The 19,593-nt window shown below is 41.6% G+C and overlaps 1 protein-coding gene, 1 long non-coding RNA gene and 1 other non-coding gene across 13 annotated transcripts; 2 read left to right on the top strand and 1 right to left on the bottom strand.

The window, feature by feature from the left end:
- Positions 1 to 3,310: 3,310 nt before the first annotated feature.
- Positions 3,311 to 3,406, top strand: LOC112936726 (small nucleolar RNA Z256). Its single transcript, XR_003239150.1, has one exon. It is a non-coding gene; the product is annotated as a small nucleolar RNA Z256 (small nucleolar RNA).
- A 3,996-nt stretch (positions 3,407 to 7,402) lies between these two features.
- On the bottom strand, positions 7,403 to 15,510 carry LOC4348435 (tRNA (guanine(26)-N(2))-dimethyltransferase 1). Of its 4 annotated transcripts, none has more exons than XM_026020839.2 (14): positions 15,232 to 15,510; positions 15,009 to 15,032; positions 14,727 to 14,811; positions 14,518 to 14,624; positions 14,131 to 14,218; positions 13,870 to 13,991; positions 12,403 to 12,542; positions 12,252 to 12,324; positions 12,087 to 12,175; positions 11,861 to 11,966; positions 11,574 to 11,786; positions 9,921 to 10,115; positions 9,761 to 9,838; positions 7,403 to 7,626 (listed from the first exon to the last, which is right to left on the bottom strand). In XM_026020839.2, exons 1-14 carry the CDS (start codon positions 15,454 to 15,456, stop codon positions 7,582 to 7,584), a joined length of 1,590 nt encoding a protein of 529 aa, XP_025876624.2. In that variant the 5' UTR covers positions 15,457 to 15,510; the 3' UTR covers positions 7,403 to 7,581. The 4 variants fall into 4 exon arrangements, with proteins under 4 accessions (XP_025876624.2, XP_015614865.2, XP_015614866.2 ...); XM_015759379.3 differs by lacking the exon at positions 7,403 to 7,626 and adding an exon at positions 8,179 to 8,963; XM_015759380.3 differs by lacking the exons at positions 7,403 to 7,626; positions 15,009 to 15,032 and adding an exon at positions 8,179 to 8,963.
- Positions 15,511 to 15,919: 409 nt separating this feature from the next.
- Positions 15,920 to 19,447, top strand: LOC4348434 (uncharacterized). Of its 8 annotated transcripts, none has more exons than XR_010737113.1 (8): positions 15,920 to 16,547; positions 16,684 to 16,764; positions 16,848 to 16,940; positions 17,242 to 17,381; positions 17,471 to 17,525; positions 18,455 to 18,554; positions 18,646 to 18,728; positions 19,145 to 19,447. It is a non-coding gene; the product is annotated as an uncharacterized lncRNA (long non-coding RNA). The 8 variants fall into 8 exon arrangements; XR_010737112.1 differs by having other exon boundaries at positions 16,678 to 16,764; positions 19,148 to 19,447; XR_001540827.3 differs by having other exon boundaries at positions 16,678 to 16,764.
- Positions 19,448 to 19,593: the final 146 nt, after the last annotated feature.

Genomic DNA, 19,593 nt, shown 5'->3' with positions numbered 1-19,593 from the left:
GCAGAAAACGTCTATTCGAGAAATTCTTATGGGGGAACTACCTCATTATCTTTTTTTTAGATAAATTTGCCTCGCGGTATATTTTCATTTAAGAAAAGATATTTACAAAGAGATGTAAATACCTTTTCTTAAGGGTTCTTTCATTCTGTACATATGCAGAAGAATATCTTTCTTAAACAAAAGTCTGCAAGCCTCAAAGGATGGATGCATATTCTGGGATATCAACCCATTTCTTTGCTTCCAAATCTGCCAAGCAACAATAAAGAAGATTTCCAGAAAACCCTTCTGACGAAAATGTAGACGAGCTAACACAATCATTTGGAAGAAATTGAGTCCAGGATTCCAGATCATACCCAGATGTTGCTAGCACCACTAACTAAGGTCCCATTTGTTTCTCCAACAAAAGTTGGATGAAATTTTGGATATTTGTGGCACACATTTCAAACTGCTAAATGGTGTGTTTCGTGCGAAAATTTATATAGAAGTTGCTCTAAAATATCTGATAAATATCACGACCGTTCAAGAAGTGTCAAGAAACCTCACATTGAGAATAATTGATATCAAAAGATGAATCAACAAACATAACATTGCTTAAAACTTTGTTAAAGCACAAGATAGTCATCAATAAGCCTCTCCAGATTTCATCTCAAATATCAACCTCTATGTAGTTCCATGATATCAGACTACCCTGATGAAAATTGTTTAAGGTATTCCAAATCTAAGTGGTGTTTGAATCTCCTGAACATGAAGATGAAGATTAAGTGTTTCACACAAAACGAGGTCGTAATAACGTGTGTTTAATTGAGTTTTAATTATTACAAATTTGAAAAATGGATTAATCTAATATTTTAGAACAACTTTCATATATAAAGTTTTCGCACAAAATGCACCATTTAGCAGTTTGAAAAGCGTGCCATTTAATCCAAAAGTTTATCCTCTAATGCGCAGTTCCAAGATGAGAAACATGAGCAAAATCTGAACGAGAAATAGCATTAAGCAAATAGTTGCGAGCTTTGTAATTCTATTCAAATTCAGCTTTTAAACCAGCAGTATTGATCTGAGAAGGAATTTCGTATGGATTAATAACCTTTAGCCAAATATTATAATCTTTTGCACACATAAAAGCTTTCATCTTTGTGCACCAATAGGGAAAATCCAATCCATCGAAAATATGGGGCTTAGTTGTAAACTTCTTAGCCATGGCTAAAACAAGATCGATAAAGATCCGAAGAAGAAAACAAGGTTCTGATACCACTTGTAGGATTGCACAGCAAGAACCGAGCCAGCCTAAGCGAGTGGGGGTGAATGGTTGTAGTACCCAAAAACATAAACTTTTAGTGGAATTAAAAGTTACCCTCGAATCCGATTTAGATCGGTCTGACTAGAGTAGATTCTTTGGTTTTCTTGTAAAGCCGTACCAAAAACTCATTTCTCTCTGTTTATCAAGTTCACCCTTGAGTTCATTAGTTTGCTCATTCTCACGAATGAGCAAGAACTCTTGCCTCTCAAGAGTTGCATATTGTTGTTCAATTTTCTCAAACAACTCACACAGGTGTGGCAATGATTCCTTGGTTATGGACTTGAACAAGTAATCATCCATAACCTCATCATCAACCTCCTCTTCTCCATCATTCACAACAACAACATTTAACGACTTGAGTGGGGAAGTTACCTGAGGAGAGGCCTTTGGGCTGCATGACATGGGATGGGCCGAGTGCCTAGGCCCATGCAGCGTATTTGTAATATAAGAAAGACATACCGGATAAGGAAATCAATCCTATCCTTTGTAAATAGATGGTAAGCATCCGGATTATAAGGGATGTCTTACCATCTAGCCACCGCGGTCCTAGTTCTATATAAAGGGCACTGATGGAAACCCTAAGGGGTTGCTGACTCTATCATCCATACGTGTCATCAGCCACTCCATTGTTGAGCTGCGCACCATGACATAGATCCAATCTACACCAACTGGAGTAGGGTATTACCTCAGCCGAGGGTCTGAACTAGTATAAATTTGTGTCACCATCTCTCCTCGATTTTGTGCACCCCATAAATTATATTGCCGATCTTAGAAATCAACAGTTGGCAGGAGGAGATGGCAGCTCACGGAGTCACCTTCATGACGACCACCACATTCCCCTCCACCACTCTCATCATCTTCGGCTCCTCCATGTTTGTCACCAACGACGTTAGCGAACTAGTCCAGGCGAGCCCCAGCATGATGGGTTGCACCCAGGCACTCCGCTTCCCCGCAGGTGTGGCATTCCACTGCGGCTCCTTCGACTTCACCGCAAACAAAGCCGGCTTCCTCAAGCCTGCTTCACCCAGCACCTCGCCGCCGACCACGGTACCCCAGCTAACCTTTGTTATCAGCAACTTCGCCACCATCGCCGCCAAAACCATCGCGCTAAGATCTCCGTCGATGGCGGCAGGGAAGGCGCACCACATCCACAGCTAGCCCACGAACTAGGGCCTCGCTTGGTCGGGTTCCTCGACAAATTCATGCACCTCTCCGACTCTGAGTCGGAAAGTTTCGGAGCACGCCGATGTCTCCTCACCCTTCACGAGACGTCTTCGTCGTGATTTGCCCGGAAATGGAGGCAGAGAAGCAGGAGTGAGAAGAGGAGGAACGCTACATCAAGCAACAACAGGAAGACCTCAACTGGCACATGGAAGAATTGCGCCAGCATGGACGAGCGACTCGGTACGCCAGCTTCCAAGCAAAGATGGGTGACATCTTCATGACCCCTAATTACAACATCGTGGCAACCAAGGCATCGCCAGACAACATCAACTTCAATGAGTACATGGTTGTCAACTCCACTATCGGCCAAATCAAGGTTATGGTGGAAGCCACCGCCGTACAACACATGGAGATGGCCCCCACCATATCCGCGGCTGGCACATCGTCCTCCAAGGTCCCTCTCGTCAGCAGCACGATCGCCACTAGACCCCGCAAGCAAGAAGCTCATACCGGAACACCCACAGCGACCTGCGCGAGAAGATCGACTCCAACCGACGACTCAATGCCAACCTCCGTAACGTTCTGAACGAGTGGCGCTGACAACGAGACACGGAACAACTCTGCATCCACAATATCGATGAACAAGCAGGACGACGACATGTCGAGCGCATGCCGGACGGTCACATCGACGACCGTCCCATGCACGACTACATCGACCTCTCCCCCGATCCACGACATCGCCGTGACGACACGGTCAAGGGCATCCCGACATTCACCGAACCACTCCGCTGGGTACAATGGCCCACCAACGTCAAACCCATGGGTATTGACAAGTACGATGGCAAGATCGACCCCAAAGCATGTTAACACCATCCACTAGGGCTTGGTTGACTGGCCTCCCCGAGTATACCATCAACAGCTGGGCCGAGCTGAAGGCTCGATTCATTGCCAACTTTCAAGGCACCTTCCCTCATCCCAGCACCCACTGCGACCTCTATCCGATCACACAAGGTGATGGCGAGCGCTTCACCGACTACATCCACCGCTTCAAAGAACGGCGGAACACAATCCCTTATGTCAAGGACACCGAGGTAATGGCGGCATTCCACCAAGGCTGCAAGAACGAAGACTTCATCAAGTGGTGGCCCCGCAAAACTTCACTCAGCGCGAGCAGCGCCATCAGCGTCCAACAAATGTTCGACCGCGCCAACAAGGACGCCAACTCCGAGCTTGTGGAATATGCGCAAATCAAGAAACGGTCCTCATACCAATCCCGCCGAGACAACGCTGACTCAAATCGTAACAAACCCCCCAAACGCAAGAGCAAACAGGAGGTCAACGTCGCCAAGCACAGCAACAGCCAGCGACGCTTCAAGCCACCCAAGTCCGACAACATCAACAAGTTCATGGATGGTCCCTGTTTATACGATCCCAATTCAAAGCACAACAACTCCACGCGGACAAGTCCACCCTGCCAAAGGAGACACACAACCCAGCGCAAGACGATGACAAGTCCAGGTCTCCTAGCTTCCAACATCCTCATGCCGAGCTCAATCAGATATACGGAGGCCTAGACGCCTATGAGTCCAAGCGCAAGCAGAAACTCACGGAGCGAGAGATCAACACCATCGCCGACACGCCGTAGTATCTCCGGTGGTCAAAAACCGTCCTCACGTTCGACAAATCAGACCACCCAGACCACGTGCCTCACCCAGGCCGCTACCACTCATCCTTGACCCGATAATGGAAGGCGTACGACTCAAAAGGGTACTTGTCGACAGAGGCAGCGCCCTCAACATCCAATTCTCCAAGACCTTCAAGGACATGGGGCTCTCGCAATCCCTCCTCCAACCAAGCAAGTCACCATTCCATGGTGTCATCCCTGGCACTTCATCAACTCCCCTTGGCCAGGTCACTCTTCAGGTCACTTTCTGCAAACCAGATAATTTCCGCACCGAGAGCGTGGTCTTCGAGGTCGCCAACTTCGAAACGGCCTACCACGCTATCTTCGGCAGGCCAGCGATGGCCAAATTCATGGTTGTTCCTCACTACGCCTACGCGATGATGAAGATGCCCAGCCCCAATAGCATAATCTCCCTCCGAGCAGACATCAGGCAATTCTTCGTCTGCGACAAAGAAAGCTGCGACATGGCCCAATCCCTCGAGGCCATCAAGAGGCTATCGCCAACGACGCATTGGCAAAATCAGCCGGCGACATTGAGTTGTCTGCTTCCAAAACTTCCAAGATCTCCATCGACACATCTGATGCTCGACTCGGCCACTCCTACCAAGACAGCTACCATCGGTGTTGGCCTCAGCACCAAATAGGAAGACGAGTTCGTCACCTTCCTCCGAGCCAACAAGGCCATATTCACCTGGAAACCCTCGGACATGCTTGGTGTCTCGAGGGAGGTTGCCGAGCATTCTTTTCACGTGCGTCCTGACGCCAAACCCATCAAGCAAAGGCTACGTCGGTTTGCTCCGGATAGAAGGGAGGTTATTAGGGAAGAATTAACAAAACTATTAGCCGCTGGCTTTATTAAAGAGGTGTATCAACCGGAAAAAGACTAAACAATGCTGTATGTGCGTTGATTACACAGATCTCAAGAAGGCCTATCCTAAAGACCCATTCGGTCTACCTCGCATCGACCAAGTGGTCGACTCCACAGCCGGCTGCGAGCTACTCTCCTTTCTCGACGCCTACTCAGGCTATCATCAAATCGCCCTCAAAGAAGACGACTACCTCAAGGCTTCCTTCATCACTCTGTTGACGAAAAATCCGCGCTCGGCCTTTGGGCCGCACGACATGGGATGGGCCAAGTGCCCTAGGCCCATGCTGCGCATTTGTAACATAAGGAAGACATATCGGATAAGGAAATCAATCCTATCCTTTGTAAATAGATGGCAAGCACTCGGATTATAAGGGTTGTCTTACCATCTAGGCACCGGTGGTCCTAGCTCTATATAAAGGGCGCAGATGGAAACCCTAAGCGGGTTACTGACTCCATCATCCATACGCGCCATCAGCCACTTCATTGCTAATCTGCGCACCACGACATAGATCCAATTTACACCAACTGTAGTAGGGTATTACCTCATTCGAGGGCTTGAACCAGTATAAATCTGCGTCACCATCTCTCCTCGATCACTCAACCAAGTATCGTTGCATTTGTCCGCATGTACTACCAAGTCCAATCAACTCACTAGCATGCATGCTTGTTACTCCTAGGCATCAGCTAGGGGAGCACTGTCTCTCTCTCCCTTTACTTAAATAACCTCTTTAACAAACTTTAAACTTATTTTTTCCTAAATTAATTTTTTAATCATCTATCTAATTATACTATTATATTCGTTATAATAAATTCTTTATAACTACATCACACATGATTTATATTATTATATTTTTTAATTGAAACATCACGTAATACTTGTTGCAACATATGAAGAACAATGTGCAACATTTACAAATGAGCTAGTGAAACATTAGAATATACTTGCTGAACATTCAAATTACACAATGTGCAACATTGAAAAAAAAGAAAAAGTACACAAGAAAAATTTAAACGATGCAACATAGTTAAAACCAGTTGAAACATTCGCTTATTACATATGAAACAGCAATTTTTTAACGGTTGAAGCATATATTTTTTTTCCTCTAAATTATAATCATGTGAGACTTTATTTTAAATATTTAATTAAAACAAAATCAATGGTATAATCGAATCGTAGATCCGTTAAATAGTTTAGGAGAACATTTGTTTAGATGCTACTAATACAATTTTGAACCTATAAGAGAGTAAAGCGAGTACACATCGCAATGCATGCAACATGCAGAAAGAGAAAGAGAGTGCTTCTGTATATAGTATAAAGAAAAAGAGAGCCTGTCGTCCAGGGCACTCAATTCTTTTCAGTTTTAAATCATCGCCAACACGTGGAAGGATTTTTCATTGCAGGTCGGGCGTCTAAGGGGAATCATTTTCGCAAAGACCACACTACTAGGAGAACGGTTTTTGTTGAATCTGATTTTCGTGTGCAGGTGGGCAGCCCACACACGCCCAAGGGTCTACGAAAATCGGATTTTTCGCGCCCGCACGAGAAAATAAAAATCCAAAATTTTTTTTTTCAAAAGAACGAATCCAGCGGCGCCGCCGCCTCCTCCTCGTCATCGTCATCCTCCTCGTCATCGTCCTCATCGTTGTCGTTGTCGGCAGCCTCCGCACCGCATGCCACCGGCATCCGCGCTCCCCTCTAGCCGCACCGTCGCCGACACCCCTCCCCTCCGCCGGATCTGGAGAGGGAAGGAAGGGGAGGGCAGGGGAGCCGGATCCCGCGGGAGGAGGGCGGTCGGCCACTGCATCCACGCTCCCGCTGGCCTCTACGCTCCCCTCCGACCGCACCACCGACGATGCCTCTCCCCTCCGCCGGATCTGGGGAGGGAAGGAAGGGGAGGGGAGGGGAGCGGGATCCCGCGGGAGAGAGGGCGGCCGACCACCGGATCAGTGCGGGGACGGCCACCGCCACCGGATCCGTGCGGAGGTTGGCTGCCACCCGCCGGATCCCGCTTGCCGTCGCCACACCGCCGCTGCCGCCGCGCGCCATCACCACCGCCGTCACCGCCTACGCCATCGGGACTTGGGGAGGAGAGGAGAGGACGGGGAAAATGAAGAGAGGAGGGAAGAAAAAGAGATAGAGAGGAGGAGAGAAGAGGCGAAAGTTTAAAGTGGGTTGGAGGGAAGGAGAGGGTGGGTATTTTTGTGTGCGGCTCTCTTAACTGGTCCGCACGCGAAAATAGGCTCATTTTCGCGTGCGGTCCATTTAAGAGGACCGCACAGTAAAATTGATTTTTCCGTGCGGTCCTCTTAAATGGAGCACACGCAAAAATAAGCCTATTTTTCCAGACGCGACCAGTTATGGTCTGCCTACAATCTAAATGAGTCCCTGTCCAGGAAAATCGTTTGTGTAATAGTACCACCACACGTAGCAAAGATCAATACACAACAAAGATTATTGTACGTAGGTATGGACCATGCCGAGTTAGCAAAGGCTATCTGGCATGGAGATTGGAGAGAGCAGGACTGAAGACAAGGGCCCCATGTATGATGAAGCCCTAAAACAGCCTAGTAGATCCATCTAAAGGCCCACACTGGCCCAAGTATTACTATCTGTAAGAAAAAGGCATGTATACCCTCATAAGAGCTTGTTCGGATCACATAATAGGAAAACTATAGGAATAGAAAAAACACATAAAATATATAGGAATAGAAAAAACACATGAAAGATATAGGATTGCATATGCAAAACATATGATTGAAAAACATAGGAATTTGATTGTAGGAGTGTTCGGAACACAGGAATATATAAACCATTGGAATTTTCCAATCAGCAGTAATCTGATAGATTAAACTCCAATTAAGCAATAAAATATTATTTCCCATCTAGTCACTCCAACATGATTAGCATCCATCCCGTGTAGCTAATGAAAAGAAATGAGGTTTGAGTGGATGTTCATAATGCTATCAAATTCCTACGTTTTCACAGGGTTGCTACAGTATTCCTACAAAATTCATCGCATGATTCCTTTGAACCGAATGCATAAACAGTGCCAAATCCAAAGGAATAACCAATCCTACAAAAAATATGTGAAATCCCTCCATTCCGAACAAGCCCTGAATGTCATTATCAAAGGATAACAATATAAGCAATGTAAAACTGTGTAAGCAAAACCCTAGCTCTATAAATAGGCTCCCAAGGGACACTGCAAGGGCAGAGTTCTAAGAATCAAACAATACAGATATTTACTTTCGTTGTCCACACTTAGAAACAACTATTATATTCTTTGACAACACAATAATTTCAAACCATGCCAATAGCACTCCAATGAAAATGTAGGGCTTGTTCACTTTGATGCCAAAATAAATCTTGCCAACTTTTGGCAACACCAAAATTTGGCAATGTTTGACGATGCTAAAATTTGGAAAGGTAGAGGTATATGGGTGTAGTTTGATTTGTTACCTTGCCAAATATTCTTGTTTGGTATTATGTGAAGTTTCTAGAAAATCACCAAATATTGGCATGGTAAGGTATGGTAGAGTATTTAGGATATGTTTGGATTGCCATCTTCACAAAATTTGGCAATGCCAGAGTTTGGTGCAGTTGAAAATTGTAGCAAAGTGGACATGCCTGTAGTTAACACCAACCCACGCAACTGACCGTTAGTAATCTGTAATGACCACCAAATTTTCGAAAGGACATACATGCCTCCAGAAACTGAGCTTGAACTTGAGCTTGTATATGCTCGGTTTTCTAACAAAAGAATGCAACTGATCTCAATCTCCTAGTTTGCAACCATACTGTCAGTAAATATTTATAAATTGTCCACTGGTAATCTCTTTGGTTGTCTCCCAGCCTTTGTCTTAGGACCCCAATATTTTTCAGGATTAGGTACAAATCTTGGGCTCTTCTGTACTGCTAAACCCCCAGGTACATGGGAAAATTTTGCCTGTAGTAGTATAATTTGGATACGTAAAGCTCACAATAAGATACGGAGAAAAGATTCAATCAATTCAACTATAAACTAAAGTAACATTGGATTAGTGTTTGAAATATAGTATTTCATTTGAAATATCCTATCTTGTAGGAGTAAAATGAGTCCAGTACGTTATACAATTACTCCCACTCTAGAGGATCTTTTGTGGTTGTATGTATGAGCTCTTCACAATATTGTTTTAAAAGAGTAGCAATTGAACCAATGTGGTCTTACACAAAATTTGAATTTCTGGATATACCTTTTTATATTATTCTATGTGAATGATATTTTAAAAAAATATAGCCATTGAGAAGAAAGAAAATCTTGCATAGTAGTCCACAAAAATATCTGAAGAACACAATATTAGTTAAATTTCTTGTGGAGTTGACCTGATAATTTTAGGATTAATAATTATAAAGTATATTTTAATCACAGCAAATAAGCACGAAATATCAGTAAGGATTTACTAGTTTCTAACAGGATAGCTAGCACTAGGTAAAACATGTTAGTACTTTATTCTACTATTCTAAATTAAATCCCAGCAGGCTAGTATGGCAACCGTTTCTAACTTAGAAGGGATCATAACAGTTTCCATCAGAGAGACATAGTACCCCATAAAAATGTCACTTTAAGCTACTTATACAGATTTAAATTCCAACGGTCAAATTTGCTTCCAACTGTTACTGGCATAAAAATGCAATCAAGCTGCCAGGTGGGAAGTAGGCCAGATCTCCAGGACAAAGGAAAAGCATACATGAAACCAAATATACCTGTAATTTAGGCTCTTGGGACAGTATCCTGGTACCTGGATGATTTCCAGGTCGATACTTTACAGCATGAATCTTGACCTGCAAGAGGAAACCACCAATGAATCAGTTCACCATGAACTCTGGCTTACTAACATCAAACCAATACAGTTTTTCATTATACCCAACATCGCATGATGTCCCAAATTACAGACATAGGGGCATCCGTTTTAAGAGCCAAGGGATCCACATGACTGCCTGATATTTGATAACCAGCATTTCTGATAGCAGATTGAAACGTAGCAATGGTTGGATTGGTGCACTTCAGTGTTGCACACAAATTGTGAAGACTAACAAATAAAGGTGCTTTAGGCAATTCCTGCACAAGAAAATGACATTTATGATTTACAGATTCAATGGATATGTCAAAACTGTTGTGGAAGTAGAGTTGATTAGGCAATAAGCATATTTTTTTTATTCCTGAGATGAAGCATTTTATTTCAGCAGGGCATGTTGTGAAAGAAATCATACAAAATATAACTACGGAATATGAGTGAGGAAATGCGGCTGAAGATTATCATATTCAAATTGCAATGGTGGTCAAGAAACAAAGTGGGACAACATTCCACACAGACAGAAAGTGTGACCAGATCAATCAGCTGTATTTTAAAGTACGCATTCACACCCTTTTCTTTCCATACTCACCTCAGAGTGGATTAACCATTTCTATCAGGTATGGAAGTGTTACCATGCAAGCAACAGGTGCTGAATGTGGGGTGGCTAATTGTCAGAATGCATTGCAGAGAAATTTTACATCTTTTCTACAGATTTCATTGCTAACTATTAGACCCAGAATGGGTAATATCATTAGATCAAAACAATGGTAGCAGTAATGCAATTGGAGCATGAGGAATGTGATACTACAAAATGCAAACATGATGCTAGCCAGAAGTTTTCGATCTTTTTATGTAGTTTATGTAGCCAGAAATTGGCATTGTTTGGTGCAGGCGTTGACGTGTCACAAGTAAGTGAAATTGGATGAAATGTTCTGCTTTGCTTGCTTTTCTGTTTAGTCAAAAGTACATTGTCTAGAAAAAAAGTCAACTATTTCGTTTGCTTGTATTCTTTCTGAGTTATATTTTCATAACTTGCATAGGATTTTTAATTTTGCATATAACTTCCAATCGAGATGTAGCCTCCTAGTTTATTGAATTGAAGCAGGGAATATCACTAAGTGTCAAATTACACTTTGGAATAGCAGCAGAGTAAAAAATGTCTTCTAAAGGTAAAGATGGAAATAATTAAATGTAATCCATACATTGAATTAGTTAAATAAGAGATACAAAGTCAAACGAAAGAGCCAGCTTTGCATTTTGGTAGTTCAGTTGTATTTAGTTTGAGAAAAATCCACAAAAGCACAAAATATTGCAGATACAAAAAAAAAAAATCAACATTCCTTATGTTTTTCATAGAATGATATGTTGTAATTTATTGAATACAACTGGAATCTACCCTAACTCTATGTCTGTATCAAGGGGTTTTATCACCAAAAAAAGTGCTTGCACATTACACTGCCACATAATAAAAAGAACCCTTGCTTGCTACTTACTTCCTCCGTTTCATATTATAAGACTTTCTAGCATTGTCCACATTCATATATATGTTAATGAATCTAGACATATATGTGTACCTAGATTCATTAACATCTATATGAATATGGACAATGCTAGAGAAGTCTTATAACCTGAAACGGAGGCAGTACATATCTGTGGATTTTCTCTAGTGTACATAGTATATGTCCAACAAGGGCAAAATGAACTAGAAAAATAGGCATCACCTCTGATACTGATGTCATTATAGCTGAAATCTTTGCATACGCTGAATATGCACAACTCATAGCTTGGATACTTGACAAGATGGAAGCAGCCCATTCTTTGTCATGCATAGGATCACTCCATATAGGTCCCCCCATAACAAAGTTATGGCCACATTCAGCACATTCCTGAGGCACAAGAGGGGAAAAATTTGGTAGGGCGATATTCCTCTTGTCCTGAAGAAAAAGAAAAGGATTATATCCATAAGCACATCATGCAAGACAATGAAACAAAAATAAGAAAAGACTACCTTTGAATTAATCCTTCCAATGTTTTGTAGGTGAAATGAACTGCATCCGGTACATTGATAGACATGTGCCAATTTAAGAGGTGAGCTTTTCACTGTGCTAGCTGAACTGCATGGAGAGGGCACACTTGTAAATGTATTGTGGGCTGTAAAAAATAATCAGAATTGCACAAATAACATAAATCCTAAGGATGGAATGCGTCAACGAAAGGTATAAGCAGGGGACAACGTGAAGATTTGCACAAAGACCCTAATGTAGAAATCCATGTGCACTGATATTATAGGAACTATATAGCGCTTGTGGCGGATGGCATGCGACTGCAAGAAAAAACAAAAAAAAAATCCCAGTTATAGTGACATTAAGGGAATATAAGAAAACTAACTCAAGTCTTACCTCAATACAAGCAAGAAGAATCCTCAGGGCCATCTCATGGCAGTGTTTGCCCTTTAGTGGATAAGACCCATACCTGGAGGTACAAAATATCAACATAGTTCGGATTTGGTAGTCCTATGTTCAGCAATTGATTTTAATGCTTGAAACTAACTTGGAAAAGCAAACTTCTGCATTGCCACCAGCAAGCACAGCCATGTCTGTAGCTGAGCACATCAAAATACCACCATCTGCAACGCACTGAACTGCTGAATCCAGAAATGCTGCAGGAGATCCATAAGGGTCAAGGTCAACCTGATTCAAGAAGTATATAGCATTAGTACAGAATAATATGGATAATATTTCCCCTGGAATCGGATATGTACAAAGTATATGTGCAGATGAGATGGAAAAAGATGAGGATTGAGGAGAATGTCACATTACTTTTTTTTAATAACTTAGAACAAGCAATTGACTGCCTTGGATAATAAACATGTAAACCTCAAAATTTCAACCATTAATACATACAGTAACATCTAGATTAGTCACTTCAAGACAAAATTACATCCATAAAATTGCATTTCAATAATTGATCGCTAACACATTACTCCCTCCGTTTCTTTCTCTAACACATGCATGCCAATTTATTGCTTCTTTCTCTTGTTTGACCCATTCCCAATGTACTTAAATATGAGTAGTATGGTAATTTTAATGTTCTTTGGTTGAGTTAATACTCACCTTAAATACCAGTTTTTTATAAATTGTGTGAGTGGCTAAATTGTAGTTATTACCTGTGGCATATGTTATTTTGAAAATGTCTTCAAGATTAAACGTTGGCAATCGATTGCTCACGAAATAAATGGTTCAGATCTATTGAACCAACATTTTGTGAATTGTGAAAACATTTCAAAATATGAGTCTCTGATAAATTTTGTACACACTAAATGTACTTGTAATTTGACTAATTGTTGGTCAAAGTCCATAAAACTTTTGACTTTTTTAAACAAAAAAAAAGTTGTATAAATATCCATGGAGGGAGTACAATTTAAGTAGTTGCCTTCAAGTATTTGATTTATAAGCAAGAGATATTAGCATCCACAGGTTGGAAGCATAAAAGAAGAAAATCAAAATCTGTAGAACTTTAGATGCCTGTATGTGGTTTATTGAAACATCGAATTATGAATCATGCCTGTATGTAGAGAAGAGTTCTATGGCTGTGTTCGGCACCCCTTTTTCCCAACCCCTCTCTCTCGTTTTCCGCGTGCACGCTTTTCAAACTGCTAAACGATGCGGTTTTTTGCAAAAAGTTTCTATACGAAAGTTGCTTAAAAAAATCAAATTGATCCATTTTTGAAAAAAAAAAGCTAATACTTAATTAATCACGTGCTAATAGACCGTTCCGTTTTCCGTGCACACTGTTCCGCTTGGGAACATGATCCAGCGAACACAGCCTACATCTGCTGGATTTAATTTTCTAATCTGTGAAAGGACTGGCAGCAAACAGATATTTCTTTATTGGTACAAGTTTAAGTATTGTTCTACCTAATCAGACTAGCTAGCAACATAATACCATACCTAATTAATTGCCACTTAATTATTCTTGATGATAAAACATATACATTTAAAAGTAATAAAGCCATACCACATCAAATTCTTTTGGGTGGGTGAGCATGTAAACACGTGCATCCGCAAGATGAGGTACCACCTTTGAAGAAGCCACACTGCCATTGTGGTGGATATTTTTTTTTACAGCCTCTATAGCTACTGCAATTGATAAAACATTTTTTTTACAACCATCATATAGAACAAAGGGTTCATTGAACTATACAAAGGTTAGAAAACTAGTAATCAGAAATTCTGAAAAAGCATCCGCAACATTGTCATAGAAGTATAATATGAGTACCTTCATTGTTGTCAACAGCTATAACTTCCCCAATCCCATCTACTTCAAGGGCATACCTAATGGCTCTTAATCCCGATGCAGCTAAAGCCTGCAAGACCCATGACAAAAAGAAACTGAAGAGAAAGAACCAAGATTGTATATGCAACTATGCAAGCTCTATTTACCCTATCTATTCAATGGATGAATCTCAATACTAAACTAAACTACATAAAATATGTTTAAACAAACAATCCAGGATCAAATATAATTCTTTTCATAATTGTTTTGTCTGACCATCATTATACACTGTTGTCCCAAGTACAGGTATAGGTATATGAGGGTGCTTGCGTGCGTGTCGGCATGTGCGAGCGCGCATATGTGTGTCAGCGCAAGAATTCAGTAATGTACCTCAAGAACTTTTGGTGCTCTATAGCTAATTTCTTCACTCAATGCCTTGTCCTCAGATGATCCTCTTATGTGGCCCTGATGTTTCGGCGGTAGTTCAGCATGACTGCCTGGTTCATCATGGTAATGGTTGGATATACTGGTGAAGCAATTAGAGAAATATGGGTAGTAGAGCAATAAGTAGTGCATTTTTTTTTCCCCAAACTAAATACCTCTTCTTAATTGGATATCATGCTCTTCACGTCTTCTCGAAATAAACGATCTCAATACAGCAATGGAAAGATCCCTGTTGTTAACCTGACAATTTTAGTTCAGAAAACCACATAAGTGCAACAATGGAAACATTTGTTTAAAGCCGTCTTCGAAAGAAATCCAAACCATTCATACCAACTATTATCTGATTTATTGACTAGACAGAGGAAACGTGCGAAGACAATTACAGCATCCAAGGGTCTAATAGGGCAGATAATATATGCAAAATAAAGCTGCAGTACCCATCTTCTTTGATAGATTTGTGCCTAGACCAAAGACGAAGTTCAAGTCAAAGTCTTCATCTTGGCAATATTATTACTGCGAAATGCGTATTGTGTCACACAACAGCTCCAGTCTCTGAAAGCATTGAAACAAACAAGTGTGCCCACTCCGCCCACTCCAGCCCTAACAACACCAAACCCACACAGCCACAAACAAAGGGGAAAATGTGCGAAGAGGCGGGACCTGGGCCTTGTTGTAGAACACCGAGTTGGAGTCGTCGGCGAAGATCTCCGCCCTTCCTTCCCTGATGGTCGCCGGGAACCCACCGCCGCCACCGCGGGCCCCGGGCAGCTCCGGCTGCTCTGGGCGGGACGAGGAGGAGAAAGAGGAGGCGAGCGCGAGGCCAAGATTCGTGGACGGGTTGAGGCGCGGATTGAGAATCCGGGAGAAACGAAACGCGAGGGGCATTGGTCGGTTGGTTGAATCTTGAATGGTGAGATTCGGATATTTGAGCCGGAAAATAAAAAGTGGGGCTCTTCTCTTCCCTTGTTTATCCTGGATATTCCGGAGGACTTCGCTTGTTTGTCTACCACACGGCCAGCACAAATCAAGCAAACCAATCTCTTCCCGTCTTTCTCGACAAATTTGGGATTATGCCATCTTGTGAAAAAAACAAATCCACAAGACTTTCGCCAAATATCACCCCATCACCAAAATACTGTTCTCAAGTGTAGCATACAGGCTAAAACAATGCAGTTTTGCAATGTGAATCTTCTACCCTATAATTCACCAACTCACTCTTACCCCTACATTACTCATTCATCAAATCCGACGATCCAGAATCATTCAATCCAACGCCTCAGATCGTCCCACGTTTCCCCAGCCCGCCCGCACGCACATCAGTACATCACCCAATCCAATGTTGTCTCGCAGAAATCACGCCGCTCGCTGCTCTCACGCGCTCTCCTCCTCCCAGACTCTCGTGCCGCCCAAATCGATCCCCCTCCCCTCGCCACTGCCACCTCCTCCTCCATCCCGCAAGCGCCGCCCCACTCCCCGCCGCGGCACCCGTGATGCTGCCTCGCCCCTAACTCTAATCGTCGAAGCCGAAGACCATCGAGCCAGCGACGATCTCCTCCGCGGCCACCACCGACCGGCTCCGCCGCCCGCGTCGCGCCTCTCTCCACCACGCCCTAATCCTCTCCTTCTCACGCGACGCCGCCGGTGCCCCTCCCTGCCGACGCTCCTCCTCCTCCCCCCCCCTCCAAATCAACGCCGCCGACGATCGGCGCCGCTGGAACACCATCGCCGTCTCGCCGACTACCGAGCTGAAGACAGCCAGGCCAGCGCCAACTTCATCGCCTCCACACATGCCGAAGCTCATCCTTACCCCTGCCGCCGCCGATCTACGAAGGTCTCTTCGTTGGGGGGACTCGTCGCCACCTCGTCCGACATCCCCTTAACAATGATCTGGGCCACCCAGGTCCGGCATTGATTTAGTGCTGGAGAAGTACGGCAAGCCACATTCATTCTACCTATGAATGAGGAAATTTCATCAGGTATTTCCTTCCTATGTTAGTTTTGAGTCCTTTTGAGTACATCGGTTGCAGTTACTTCACAAATTTCCGTCTAAATTATGAATTATATCATTTGATTTTTATAGCATTGTTTTGTATCCTTTGCATCAAGTGTCAGTGATGAGTTAAATCACTCGAAGTTTGAAGTTTGAAGTTTGAGGCTTCAGTAAGGAAAGGGGCAGCATATATAAAAGATGGGGTAAATAAAAGCAAAGATCCAATTTCACACTATACATAGTTTATGCTCTATATACTAAATACTAAAAGGGTTTCTTTTCACAGCATTATTACAGAGTGTTTGTGCTGCTACAATATTGTGAAATACAGGGAGACTGAAATCTTGGAGATAAATTACTGAAGAACCAAACTCTATTTGTGAGTATATGTGTAGTTCCTGTTCTTTAACCTTGAAGGATCTCATTTGTAACAGGTTTTAAATTCAGTCAACATTACTTAAGATGATTCAGAATAATTTATACTCTATTTGGATTTAGAATAATTTATTACCTGGTAGTTTTATCTCAGAATTTGAGAAGGCATCCAAGTGCGTTGTAAACATATGGCTATAATTAATCTGATGCTCAAACATGTGGCTATTATTATAGTTTACTGTGCAACCACTACTTAATCATCTGTACATTTTTATTTATTATTGTATAATATAGACAATGTACAGTGCACCTGGGAGGATGACCGCGAATGGAGTGACCTCGATATCCAAGGGCGGGGCTGTAATGAGGTGGTACACCCGTGGACCATGACGGTATGGTGTGTGCGGCGGATGCGGGCAAGGAGGGAATCGCGTAGCTGGCGAAGGCAAGATCCCATATCTCTCTGTTAATCTCAATCTTTTGAATTTAAAACATTTATGTCCAATTTATTTGCTTGATCCCATCTTCTTGCAGGCTACAGCCATCCTGCGTGTTCTTAGTGCAGCACCTTTATATACGTTCTTTCTAGGTAAAATAACCCCTAATGTTCACTTTCCCGACATAACCTGGTTTTACAGTTTATAGACTATAGCTTCTTGTTAGATCTCATGTCTCTGATTAATTTATTTTTAAACATATCAGCAAATTATACACGTGTTACTGCCAAACATGTTTATGATTTTATTCAGTATATCTCCTATATTTTCAAATGGCCATTACTATTCAACTATCGCTCTTCATATTAAAACCACGAGGGAAAACAGTTAGCCTATTAAGCTGAACAAATCATATTGTTTTACATCGTTTCAGATAAACCTTATATGAAGTTATCCTAATAATATTTGATCTGAATTTAACTTTACAATTGGTAATGTAGCTACTAAGCATCGCCCTTAAAAGTATCATTGACAATAATGCAAAATTGTTCATAAATCTTACCAGTTTGTCATCCTTAAAATTCTTGCAAGACAAATATGGTTTTGTTAGTGTCCTGCAATCTGAAGTTACATCTTAAAAATCTGGTAGTGAACTGTAAAGTTTTTTGTGAGGGGTAGCATAATGAGTTTGTAAAGTTGTCATACAGCTTTGTTATCTCCTGTCTGCCAGCCTGCATAGTACTTTTGTTTGATGCCTGGATTTCTGAGAGGATTCAACAAATGTAACTTCAGATTGTGCTGCTCCTCTGGTTGTAGAAAAAAAGATTAGTTTAATTTAAATGGATATTAATTTAATTCACTTGGATAGAGTATATTTACTCATAAACCATTGTCATCTTCAATTATATTCAGAAATGTGTTTCAAGACTTATAGAGAAACACAAGTTTTCACCTCAGAATGAGTTCATAGTTTCTGTATTTGGTTTCTATAATAAATACCCTGCTAACATGTTCTGTTTGATACTCACATTTGTATAGATTTGCATGTGCATGAATTGCTAAGTGTTTTTCACATGTGCAGAACAAGGGCAATTTACAGCTTTGGTCCATTAGAGGGAAAAAGGTGATCAAGAAGAAATCATTGTTCTGCTTGGGAACAAAACTGATGTTGTTGACAAGAGGTGCGTGGTTCAGAAATTTTCTTGTTTTCTGTAGCCTTTTCCTGTTGTCTTGCTTATCCGATGGATTTTAATCACTAAAATTGGGATTCAGTTAATTGAACGTTAAACACATAGCTCTCTTTTCCCTGTTGAAGCGCATCTTCCATGGGTCTGTAACAGCTCTGCCTGCTCAAGGTTGGTCGTGAGCACAACTTACATTCACATTTTCAGCATGGTTTTCTCCTCTATTACTAATCATTGAACTCATTATTTTCTTTGATGAAAATTCTACTTGTTTTTTGCAAGTTCTCTCTGTTTTATTAATTTGATATCTGAATTGTGTTTTAGGAGCCTATATAAAATTATAAAATTATGGTGTGAAATATGAACGTATCAATAATTGTTTTTCATGAAACTTCTAACGAACATTTTTCTGTACCTTTTATATATTTTGCCCTTATGATTTATTCATTACTCAAAGAATAAGCAATCTTTGTTGGTAAGTAAGTATACTGGGTATGCATTGATGTGGAAAAACTTTGAGCAAACATTTTTTTCACTTCCTTCGAAGCGTAATACTACAATGTTGTGATTCTACTCTTCAATCTCAGTAGACGATGACAACCCAGAGAGTTTCTACAGCCAAAATGTGATACATCAAGTCCTTCAAGTTTTAAGCTGCAGCAGCTTTTGCACCACTGCACCAACCTGTTTGTATCATTTAGACATCACTTGCTTGGATGCCATCCTCACACCGTTGTATATGTCAGATTATTTTCATAAAACCATTAAATTCCATTTAAATTCTTTGTACTTTAAGATTTGTGAATATGTTTTCTCCTATATTTCTGAGGCTGTGCAAACTCATTTTTAGAGATCAACATGTCTTGAGTAAACTAGCCTTGCACTGACTATGTCTGCCCGAATGAATTGATGATGCTCGAAGTATGATGGTGTTTATATAATATTTTGCCTTGTTATTATTGATCTATAGCAAACAGTATGTGTTTCACTACTGGTCAAAGATGGTGATAAGTAATTATTTGTAGGGAATTTATTA

This window comes from Oryza sativa, chromosome 10 (genome assembly GCF_034140825.1).
Source record: "Oryza sativa Japonica Group chromosome 10, ASM3414082v1".
Lineage (NCBI taxonomy): Eukaryota > Viridiplantae > Streptophyta > Magnoliopsida > Poales > Poaceae > Oryza > Oryza sativa.
This window is presented reverse-complemented; position numbering and strand designations above follow the sequence as displayed.

Bases quoted from the DNA above. Each gene is read 5' to 3' on its own strand.
- LOC4348435 (XM_015759379.3), bottom strand. From the start codon at position 15,456: ATGCCCCTCGCGTTTCGTTTCTCCCGGATTCTCAATCCGCGCCTCAAC. The intron at 11,787-11,860 runs GTAGTCTTTTCT...CTTTTTCTTCAG, and splicing joins TTGGAAGGATTAATTCAAAG to GACAAGAGGAATATCGCCCT. The intron at 8,964-9,760 runs GTATATTTGGTT...ATACTACTACAG, and splicing joins CCCAAGAGCCTAAATTACAG to GCAAAATTTTCCCATGTACC.